The sequence below is a fragment of the Quercus lobata genome, chromosome 11 (assembly GCF_001633185.2).
Source record: "Quercus lobata isolate SW786 chromosome 11, ValleyOak3.0 Primary Assembly, whole genome shotgun sequence".
Lineage (NCBI taxonomy): Eukaryota > Viridiplantae > Streptophyta > Magnoliopsida > Fagales > Fagaceae > Quercus > Quercus lobata.
The window spans coordinates 13439278-13451325 of NC_044914.1; the positions used below are offsets into that span (position 1 = coordinate 13439278).

The window sequence follows — 12048 nt, forward strand, 5'->3', positions numbered from 1 at the left end:
AAAAGTACTCATACCTAACTATGAATTCAAATAGAAACATGAAAACTTTCCTACTTATGCATGTGTCTTTATTTATATCATACAATGACTGCATTTTGTAGCTCAATTGGAGTGGTACTTTCTCCCCACTCGGGAACAAGATGGAGAGTTCTCTAATATATATCACTCATCTTAATTATCAAGACAACCAAGAAGAAAGAAATGAATGCATTGCATGATCATCAATTAAATCAAAAATGAAGTTCATGCTTACATGTTTGTAACATAATGTGCACATCTTGCACTTGAACTCATAGCAAGGAAGTCCCAGCCATTTATAGCATCCACCCATGTTTATGCAGCTTCATAATGTTCACAAGTGATGTTATATTTCTTTGGATTTTTTTTTGAACACAAAATCCATGACAACGGCTCCAGCATATTTCAGTGCAAGTTATCTTGTAAAGCTAAAGTTTCCTACAGTAATAGGAGATGACTACATTAGAGTTAAGATTATTAAACAAAGACTAAATTTCAATTTGATCACAGATTGGAGGACATAAGAGTATGAGAATAAAAACTTGTCTCAAAATTAAGAACAAACAATAATATTTACTTAATATAAACTTGATCGTCACTAGCCACTTGCATGAACAGAGACAAAGAGAGAGAGTGATCAATAGGTCATAAATAAACATAAAAGAATACAGAACAGATGAACCAAACATACCACACAATGCTCACTATCAGATAGGAGTCTACAGAGCCACAACATGCCAATGCATAAGTACATGTCCAAAAGTTTTTTTTTTTTGGATAACTTAGCATTTTTCAAAAGTGATTGATACAAATCCATAGGTAGAACTCACCCATAAAAACCGGCTTCCAAAGGAAGGATGCCCAAGAGCTTATATACCATGGTTAAGCTTACGCTTAATCCATACAGGACACTAGGGTCATAACAATGAAGGACCCTAAACCTAACATACAAGTTTAATATATGTACTCTTCTTCCATATCAAATACAACCTCTCTTTCAATAACATTAATTTACAATTTATTTTGGCTTGTGATTAGTGATAACAATGGAAGATGCACTACAACTACTAGAAATGAGACATTAAAATAATAGAACACTAGGTTTTTCCTGTGCCTCAATTGGTTTTGCATATGAGATCAACAAAAATGTCACTCATTAGAAGAAAATAGCCCAAGAGTTTCTTAGAAGAAGAGGATAAATAATTAAGCACATACCTGATGGACAGGTTCATCCCCACCAACCCCCAGGGTGTGAGCAATTTTTAGCAGCTGTTCCTTGTTTCCTGCTGGCACCCTTTCAAATGTTTGCTTTGTGCTTCAAACTGTTTCTACATATTCAAATCTATATCAGAAGGTATGGCCATTTACGGAAGCAAGATAAGGATAATTAAGAAATTTATGTGGTTGTCCTTAATTGACAATAAGATTCTTGTAATTTTTATCTTGTTGAAACATCAAAAAGGTCTTCTTTTGATTCTAAGGAAATCTTATCTCTTCTCTTCACCATTTTTTTCCCTTTATTCCTTACTATCTTGTTTCCATCATTCTGCAGAGTTTTTAACCATATACCTAATTATCAATGCACTAAGATGCATGATGCCTGATACCTTAAAATTACTAGAAAAGGTCTGTTGATTTAAGGCGCAACACCTAACCCAAGGTGACTTCAAAGGCAAAAGGCAACCTTAAGGTGCCAAATAGACTCACTAATATATATATATATATATATATATATATCTGTGCTCTTCTGAAATTTAACCACAACCAGCTATTCCTCAAGCCAAATCTCAAATTTAAAATCCTTAACACTTTTGATTGTTACAGCAGTACAATGGCAGATGTTGAAGACCAACTCACATACTTTTCTTCAACAGCTATAATCACCACTATGAATCCCAAATTCATTGGAGAAGGCCAATGAATCTTTAACGCAACAAAAAACCAAGAAAGAATCTTAAATTTTAGAACTTTGAGGATGACAGAAAAGGAGACACCTATGGATGCAGCCTAAAAGTAACTATAACCTTGGAGACACCTATGTATGTATTCCATTGTTCATTACATCTATAATTTCAACTCTTGTTCTTGTACGCCTTATGAACCAAGCTACGATTGTAAGCTATGAAAACTTGATTTCACTATGCTTCAATAGCTGATTTGTTGCACAATTACACAGCTCTAACAGATTGAATAAGCACCAACTCTGATGGACAGGTTTTTCCTATGTCTCAATTTATCTTGCGTATGAGATCAATTGAAATGTTTCCCATCAAAAGAAAATAGCATAAGAGTTCTAAGAAGAATAGGATAAATAATTAAACATATACCTGATGGACAGGTTCCTTCCCTCCAAACTTCAAGTGAGCAAATTTTACTAATCGTCCCCAGTTTACTGCTGGCACCCTTTCAAAGTTTGCTTTGTGCTTCAAAATATTTCTGCATATCGAATATGAAATTGTAAATAAATCATCCAAAACATAAGCAGGGGAAAAGCAAAGAAAACTAAATGTTCTAGATAGTATGCCCTCCTCAATTCATTAATAACCCTAAACCCTTTGTATGATACCTAAAAGACACTATAAACTTGAATTTGTTTTGGATAGTATACCCATATGAACCAGTTAACCAAGAGAAAGTTGAAACTCAACAATGGTTCTAGCGCACTGAAGGTGTCAAAATCCATAGTGTAATCATAAGGATACTAAAGCTAATCATGACTATATATATATTATTACTTCCGTGCCATCTAGTGCCAAAATATGCCATTTCAAGTGGAAAATAAGAAAGAATAACACAGGCAGGAGGAGGTTTTTATGTTAGCAAATTCTTCACCCTTCTACAAGGTTATTACAATAATCAAAAACTTCACAAGTCTTCATCAAATATAATGAGTTAATCGGTTGTTCCTCTTCGACCTTCAATTTCCCCCTTCTTATATTCAGACCACTTGATTTATCTCACTAATTGGGTTGACCTTCATAACTTTGGGGTATTTTGTATTCATAATTGTTGATAATGGCTAATATGGCAAGAAAATATTTCCAACTTGTATAGAAAAATAAAAATAGTAAAAATAATTTGATGACAGAACAACACAACAAAATGGACACTATTAATTCTTTCCTTTCTTTTCCTTCCCAAAAGACTGGTTTATCCTTTCTACTCCTTTAATATAAAAACTCACAAACTCAGTAATGTAAGTAGTCTAATCAATGGCACATTCCCCTTTGGAGAGGAAAAAGCTGAAGCTTTTTCGAATTCTCTAGTTAATCAGTGGAGGCCAATTTCAAAATTCTAGAGGAAAAGGGAAATATCAGGATCAGCACCTTTGATTTGAACTAAAGTCGGATTTTTTTTTTCGGAGTCCAGAATAACTTCTTCTAGAGAACAATGGAGAAAGATAGCTTGGTATTCATTTTTTCCTTGTGCAATCTTTTTCCCAATGCAACAATATTTTCAACTGGGGCTCTCCAGATTTCCTGACACTGATGGACAGAAAAACAAGAAATTAGTAGAAAACAAGGGACTTGTTTACAATAGAGTTGAACTAGGTAACATATTTCTCTAGTACCTTTTGTTTTCCCCCAACTGCAAGCTTTTTTTTTTTTTTTTTTTTGAGTTCTAAATAACTTCTTCTAGAGATCATTGGAGAAAGAAAGCTTTGGTGTTCATTTTTTCCTTGCAAAATTTTTTCCCATTGCAACAATATTTCAGCAGGGGCTCTCTAGATTTCCTGACACTGTTAGACATAAAAACAATAAATTAGTATCAAACAAGGGACTTGTTTACAATAAAATTGAACTAGGTAACACATTTCTTTAGTCCCTTTGTTGTTTTCCCCCAACCGCAAGCTATTGTTATGTTATTTTGCTTTTATGAGGCATTCAATTTTAAGACTTTTAAACAGCCAACCTGTTTAACTAGCAAAACAACTATAGTGAGAAAGAACTAAATAACTGATTACCTTAGCAATAGTCTGATATGAACAAAAGACGGATGCTCTAGAGGGTAGTGCTTGAACATCCCAAGTATCACCCGCCTAAAAATAAAGCTATTTTCAAAATGTAGGAGTGTTAGCATCAAGCTATGGTCCTCAATAACATCATTCTAGCAAACATAAGTTTGAGAGTTTCAATAAAAAGAAGAAGATCATGTAGATTATGGAACTTGTAATGTTGCAAAATTGAATACTTATCCCATTTATACTCATTGAGTATAAATGTCCATTGTCAGCCATCATCCAAGCATCATATAGGTGAAAAGGTCAACCAAATTGGTTTTCCCCACCTTTTTAAGTCGACTATATTGTTTATAGTATATATCACATTACACTGAGGAAATAAGAAATAGATGGAAACACGGTACCTTATGATTGTGTGGAATACCAAAGTCAACCAAAAATTGCTCAACCTTTCTATTCCACACCTGTAATATGGTGAACAAGATAAAGCATTTGGCCTAGCATTTTGTTTTTATTAATTATAATATTAGCAAAGAATCAATAACCAAAGAAAGGGAAGAAAAAAAATAAGAAAAGAAGTCATTTAAAAAATTAAGGGGTCACGAACCAGTATATTGTGGTCACCTAAGCTATTTTCAAGTGTCAATTTGGGTTTGTTCCACCCATAGAGCCAACCAACAAATTTTGCTTCGCTCCCGTAGCCTTAGCTATCATATAAATCATATAACTCAAAAAAATAAAATAAAAAACTGTTGAAACAGAATTCAACTAAGTGGAGATGAGAAGAGCAAAAACTCCACCAGCATCTATTTGGTTTTCTGCCCAATCCAATCAACCTAAGAAGGAAAAAAATTACATCAACAATAGGAAGAATATTGAAATTAAAACATGACACCATCCAAAAATCAGCATATGTACTAATGACCTGTTTAGGATACACTCCATCTTCGAAATAGAACTCAGTCCTTCCAAGTTCCACCTTTGCTTGGATCAAGATCAGGTTTCATCTTCGGCACAGCACTTGAATTATAGGAACTATGCTGCAGGCATCCCTCATGTCAATCTCTTTATGCACTTAAATCAATAAACCAGCCAAGTAAATCATCTTATCAAGTCATAATATCTAGAAAGACCATCTTAAATAATTTAAAAAAAAAAAAAAAAAGAAGGTAATCAGTACTTAAATATTGAAAATTGCAGCGCCCAATAGTGTTCAACAAGAACCAGTTATGAAGCCAAGGCTTTTTCTAGGCTTCAATTGCTTCTTCATATTTAGATCAACTCAAACATTTTTCATTCGGACAAAAAATAAATAAATAAATAAATAAAGGGAATAGAAAGAGGAAATAGAAGAAGAAAGAAGAAATAGAGGAAAAACAATGGAATTGGTGTTTGTAAACAGATTTGAGATTAATTATTAAACTTATACCAAAAAAGATTGATGATTGACCAAATTCATCCGCACCCAATATTAGTTTGAGGATGTGAGCAATTTTGGGCTGCCCTCTATTGTTTTCCTTGACTCCTATTCAATTCTTTGTAGTGTGCTTGCATGTGGAATTGCATATAAATTGCAAAAACATCAGCATTGAAGAAGATAAAGAATAAAAAAAAGAAGTGCAATGAGTGCTGAAAAAAAATATGTAGAAGTACATACCCATTGGAAGCATATCAGTTGTTGAACAAGAATTTAGTTATTTGCAATGATTTTCAAACACAATGTTACTCTAACATTAGCAAGTCCCACAAAAACAACTCGTTTGCCAAGTCTGAATTCCCACTTTATCATCAATGGCAACTATCATTTATTCTAGAAACGTTGTTGGACTCTTTTATTAGCCTTCCAATCTGTTTATGAATGAAATCAATAAACCCACCATGTAAATCATCTTATCAATACTTAACATGTGAAGAAATCATATCTAAAATGATTTTTTTTTTTTTTTAAACAGAAGAAAAAGAAGGGAATCGCCACTTAGTTGTTGAAAACTACAAAGCCCCAATGTTTCAAAACAAGCACCAACTATATTTGTTTAAAATGTATAATATTTTAAAAGAAAGCCATAAGTGATTTATACAAAATTTTCAATTTTTTTACATAAAAACAGTTAAAATCAAAATAAATTAATCAGATCCAATTTGAAAGTAAATGGAAAAACAAATAATGATACTTACGCTTTTCTTCTTTTCTCACTTCTTTCCCTTCAAAATCTTCTTCTTCTCCTTCAAAAACCTAGATAATGAGACCCAGGCTTTTTTCCAAGGTTTCAATTGCTTCTATATATGGGTCAATAGAGTTTGTTCTTTTCCTTTTCAATAGACAAGAACAATTCAGATTGATTTATCATATTGGAGTAAGGGAGAAGATTACCTGAAAAAAGCAAATAGATTTCCCAAACATAAGAAGTGAAGAAAAAAAAGTTTAAAAAGGAAAAAAAACTCTCTGATCAATGGTTATAATGATACATACAGCAATCTTATTCCAGTCCTCACCAGTATCCTTTTGGCATATTTTCTCCAAATGGGGGCAACCAATGATGCTTATTATCTGTAAAGAGGTGAGGCGACTCATTTCTTCGGGAAGTGATGTCAGATTGGGGCAATCGTCAATTACAAGGTTTTAAATTATGTGAGGCTGCCGATCCATTCCGGTAAAGTTATCAAGCTGGGACAAAAAAACAAGAAATTAGTAGAAAAGAAGGGACTTGTTTACAACTAGGTAACACATTTCTTTAGTCCCGTTTTTTGTTTTCCCCTAACCTATTTAACTAGCAAAACAACTATAGTGAGAAAAAATTAAATAACTTTACCTTAGCAATATTCTGATATGAACAAAAGACTGATGCTCCAGAAAGTAGTGTTTGAACATCCCAAGTATCACCCTCCTAAAAATAAAGCTATTTTCAAAAAGGTAAGAGTGTTAGCACCAAGCTATGGTCCTCTAACATCATTCTAGCAAACATAAGTTTGAGAATTTCAATAAAAAGAAGAAGATCATGTAGATTATGGAACTTGTAATGTTGCATGCAAAATTAAATAACTTGTCCCATTTATCCCCATTGAGTTGAAATGTACATTGTCAGCCATCATCCAAGCATCATATAGGTGAAAAAGTCAAGCAAATTGATTTCCTCCCCTTAAATCTTAGGTCAACTATATTGTTGATAGTATTTCATAAGACACGGATGAAATAAAAATGGATAGAAACACCGTAGCTTATAATTGTGTATGGAATACCAAAGTCAGCCAGATATTGCTCAGCCTTTCTATTTCATGCCTGTAATATGGTAAACAAGATAAAGCATTTGGCCTAGCATTTTGTTTTTATTAATTATAATATTAGCAAAGAACTGATAACCAAAGAAAGGAAAGAAAAAACAAATAAGAAAAGAAGTCATTGATATTAAAAAATAAAGGGGTCACAAACAAAGAATAACTTAATGAAATAAGCGCAAAAAAATAAGTAAAATAACTTAGGTGAGGATAAATACCTTGAAACAAAAAAATTACATAAACAATACATGACAACATCCAAAAATAAGTGCAAATGTAGTAATGACCTGTTCAGGATATTCTCCATATTCGAAATAGAACTCAGGCCTTCCAAGTTCCACCTTTGCTTGGATCAAGATCAGGTTTCATCTTCAGCACAGCACTTGGAATGTAGGAACCATGCGGCTAGCATCGCACATTTCAATCTCTTTGTGGCTTTATGCACTTAAATCAACAACCCAACCAAGTAAATCACCTTGTCAAGTCATAATATCTAGAAAGACCATCTTTATAAATTAAGGGGGAAAAAAATAATTAGGAGGTAATCGACACTTACATTTTGAAAATTAGAGAGGCCAAAAGCGTACAACAAGAACTAATTATAAGGCCCGAGCTTTTTCTAGACTTTAATTGCTTCTTCAGGTCTACTCAAACATTTCTTCTCATTGGAGGAGAAGAAAGAGCCGGAGGACAAACAGTGGAATTGCTGTTTGTATAAAGATTTGAGATCAATTATTAAACTTATACCGAAAAGAATTGATGTTTGATCAGATGCACCCGCTCCAAACGTGATCAATTTTGGGCAACCCCTTGACTCATCTTTGTAGTTTGCTTCTGAAATTCTGCATATGGAATTGCATATAAATTGCAAAATCATCGGCATTGAAGAAGATAAACAGTAAAAAAGAAGTTCAATTATTGCTGAAAAATGAAATGTAGAAAGGACATACCTAGTGGAAGCATATCTGTAGTTAAACCCGAAATTTGTTGGAATATTTTGGGACATGAGAAATTTTAGGCTTGCCAATACAATGTTACTCCAATATCAGCGAGTCCCGCAGCAACAGCTCGTTTACCAAATGGAATATTTTGGGACGTGGGCAATCTTTGTCCAATCCTCTCCAATTTCCTTCTGGCATCTTTGCTTTAAGTGGGGACAATTATTGATCCTCAGGAACTGTAACGAGGTGAGGCGATGCATCCCTTCGGGAAGGGATGTCAAATTAGGGCAAACTTCAATTTCAAGGTATTGAAGTGATGTGAGGTTGCCGATCCATTCCGGTAAAGTCATCAAGCTGGGACAATTGTAAATCGAGAGTTTTTGGAGAGTAGTAACGGATTGAAGATATGCAGGAAGAGATTCGAGTTTAGAAATATTTGAGAAAGACAGAGACTGAAGGCACTTAACATGTTGAAATTTTGTACCATCATCGTCCGCATCACTAAATAGATCAACTTCCTCGCAGTCCACAATGCTCAGCTCCTTAAGAGAGGTGAGATGTCTCAGAATTTGAGACAGAGATGTAGAGCACCTCAAAATATTTAATTCCTCGAGAGAAGTTAGGTTTTGAAGCCACTCCTCTGGCAGAGGCTCTTTGTCTAGCATCTCCGACAAACGCAATTTCCTTAATTTGGAGAGAGGAGGGATGGAGGAGGAAAGTGAAGAAGCTCCTGCCGTATTCATCTTCATCGCCATTGTTTGTTGCAATGCCTTCCCGCTAACCCCTATCAAATCAAGCAGTTTTTCGAGATATGGAAACGGCGGCATGGAAGTCAACTTACTACAATAAGTTATATTCAAGTCAGAAAGACAGGGAAAGGAAGGCAGTGACATGTGTTGGTGATACTGATGACTCCATGATGATGATGTGGATGTCATTATTGTTGCATCGCCGTTATCAACAATATCCCTCTTCCACCATCCCTTTAGATTAGGACATGCTACTAGCGTAAGTGACTCCAGGGATGGGAAAAATGTTGTCAATGATGAAGCAGAGACTTCATTGGTGATATCCAAGTCTGATATGTACTCTAGACTCTGCATTTCCCAAAGAGATATCTTTCGAAGAGATGGGAGTTGATACAATGGTGGCAAATGTTGGCATTTATTGCAACAGTGTATATATAATTCAGTAAGTTTTGTTAGCGAAGAAAGCCAAATTGAAAATCTCACACCCCCGTACAATAGTACAAACAAATATTTTAAATTTTGGGGTGGTTGTAGGCCATCTAACAAATTTTCATCATCACCAGCGTTGATAACATCATCAAGCCTAGAATTCCATCTTAATGACAAGTCACTGAGATGCTGCTTCTCCTTCAAGTTTGCAGCCTTTGTTTCCGAGATAGCATCTTTCACCAATTCCAAATCTGTAATCTCTATTTCTCCTCTCAAATCATTTAGCTTGTTCAATTCTGCTAGTCCACCACAGCGCTTGGAGGAACCTATGGGGTCCTTACTAACAACAAATAAGGATAATGTTTGAAGAGAAGTCAACTGCCCAACTCCATATGGCATATGAGTCAAATTGTAACATGACTTTATATCAAGATGCTTGAGGCTGACCAATTTTTGAATGTCTATTGGTAACTCCTTAAGTTTCTCACAATATTGGAGTTTCAATGTGTGCAGATTCACCAATCTCGTAATAGAACCAGGGAGAACCTCAATATCATTCTTGGAAAGGTCAAGGTACTTTAGATGCATCAACTTACCTATGATATTTGGCAACGTCTTAATTTTTAAGCCATGTAGATCTAATGCACGGATATATCCAAAAGCAGAAATAAGTTTTCTGAGAGTTGATTCATCCACTTCCACTGGATCGTTCCATTTATGGGATGTCAAAATGAATGTTCGTATCTTGTTTGCTTTAACCAATGAGTTTAAATTCTCTCCAAAGAATGAATCATTGTAAAAAGGGAATGACATATGACGAACTTTTTCGTTGACATGTTTTGCATTAGAATTAACCAGTGTACACTCAATACTTGAAATCGACTGTGCAAGATCGTGGATTAAGTCATGCATTTTAAAGTTCATGAACATGCCATTGTCTTCTTCTACTACTTGGAAGAAGGACCTCCACAATAGATCCTCGAAGTACTCATTGGCAATATCCTCTAATTGTAAGTTCTCTTCTTGTGATTGGATAAATCCTTGTGCTATCCATAATCGTATCAATGTCAACTTCTCAATCAAATAATCTTTGGGAAACAACGAACAATATGCAAAACAACACTTTAAATGTGGTGGGAGATGATCATAACTCAATTTTAAAACAGGAAAAATATCATCCTTTAGCTTAATTACATTTTTGAGTTCTTTATCCTTTATATATGACCATTCAGATTCTGTCCTTTTGTTGTATAATACTCTTCCTATTGCCTTTATAGCAAGAGGCACACCACAGCATTTTTCTACAATGTCTCTTCCAATTGCTTCAAAGTTAGGATTGATAGTATCTTGCTTTTTTTCAAAAGCCATTTGTTTCAATAAAGACCAAGATTGATCCTTTGACAAACCTTTTAGAAAATACTGCATTGTGCCGGTAATATCTGCAACCAAATTGCTCCGTGTAGTTATCACCACCTTACTTCCCTTTGAGCCATCCAACAAAAGTGTTTTCAAATTACACCATATTTCTTTGTCCTCATTCCAAACATCATCCAATACAAGTAAGTACTTCTTTTGGCTGAGCTTATCACGAAGTTCAATTTGCAATTGATCCATATCAAGGTTCTCAGGTTTTTTTCCAGTTGCAGATGTAATTATCCTTTCAACAATGGTTTTCACATCGAAGTCATTAGAGACACACACCCACATCTGCAACTCAAAATAAGCCTTGACCTTCTCATCATTGTATATATATTGAACAAGTGTGGTCTTCCCTAACCCCCCAATTCCTACTATGGATATGAACGAAACGTTCTCCTCCACATCAAAGTCCAACAATTGACCTATGATGGCCTTCCGATCCTCCTCCCTCCCGATAACGTCTTCTTCACGTACAAATGAGTGAGTCTGGTCCCTCTTCCTAGTCACAACTGCTGTCCCTAAAGGACGCTCTACCAACTGGAAATTGTTCCTATCCTTTGCTATATCATTAAGCCTCTCCCTCATAGCCTTTATTTTGCGAGCCATCTTAAAACCAAAAGCAAGTTGATTTGAGCTAGAAAAGAAAACGCGTACCTTCTTGGTCATTTTACCACCGCCCATCACATTTTGCCGCAACACATGAGTGGAGAACTCGCTCAACAAGTCATCCGCATCAAAAACTGCTTCTCTGAGCTTCATAAGCCAGTTCTTGACTTGATGGTTACTGCCCTGCTGCTCTTCTGCATCCCCAAGAACAGCTTGAATGGTGGAAACAGTGTTTGACATTTTTTCGAGGTCATCTTCGAAACCCCAGATTGATCCAACCTGTTGGAGAGTGGAGGAGCCCAAGCTTACAATGATCGTCCGCGCAACGCCATAGAGGATTGCATCGGCCATTTCTTCTTGTTGGGTGAAAGAAAACACTGAGATAGACAAGAAAGCTGAAAAAACAAGGATGAAATGTGGTAGGAAGAAAGAAAGAAGATTAAAGTTTTGTAAAGGCAACACTGCTCAATTTTCGCTTCTTTAATCGCACTGATTGATGATGATTCCGCGTGAAGAATAAAGAAGTATATTTGAGTTTTTCAAGCGTTTTAACATATTACCGTTTACTGTCAAAAGTAAGTAAATAAAGTTTTTAATAACTGTTCTCGGAGTCGGGACCTTTAGTGACAATTTGCAAATTTAATACTAACGC

General features: G+C 35.1%; 1 protein-coding gene across 15 annotated transcripts in view; it reads right to left on the reverse strand.

Annotated features, from left to right (window-relative positions):
* The window catches only part of LOC115968090 (putative disease resistance protein RGA4), a 61204-nt gene extending 49367 nt beyond the window's left edge, over positions 1–11837 (reverse strand). Inside the window, exons 1-18 of one of the 15 annotated variants that reach the window (XM_031087313.1) lie at positions 8203–11837; positions 7809–8094; positions 7540–7696; positions 6790–6876; positions 6473–6644; positions 6155–6350; positions 5637–5827; positions 5409–5526; positions 4905–5019; positions 4780–4815; positions 4587–4686; positions 4384–4443; positions 3983–4069; positions 3590–3757; positions 3345–3503; positions 2346–2454; positions 1234–1346; positions 254–456 (exon numbers count right to left, since the gene is read on the reverse strand). In XM_031087313.1, the coding sequence (XP_030943173.1) occupies positions 8325–11747 (3423 nt within the window). In that variant the 5' untranslated portion in view covers positions 11748–11837 and the 3' untranslated portion in view covers positions 254–456; positions 1234–1346; positions 2346–2454; ... (13 more) ...; positions 7809–8094; positions 8203–8324. Of the gene's footprint in view, positions 1–253; positions 476–1233; positions 1347–2345; positions 2455–3344; positions 3504–3589; positions 3758–3982; positions 4070–4383; positions 4477–4586; positions 4816–4904; positions 5054–5408; positions 5527–5636; positions 5828–6154; positions 6351–6449; positions 6645–6789; positions 6877–7196; positions 7257–7539; positions 7697–7808; positions 8095–8202 lie in introns of those variants that run through there. The other 14 variants (XM_031087309.1, XM_031087310.1, XM_031087315.1 and 11 more) reach the window with 14 other exon arrangements.
* Positions 11838–12048: the final 211 nt, after the last annotated feature.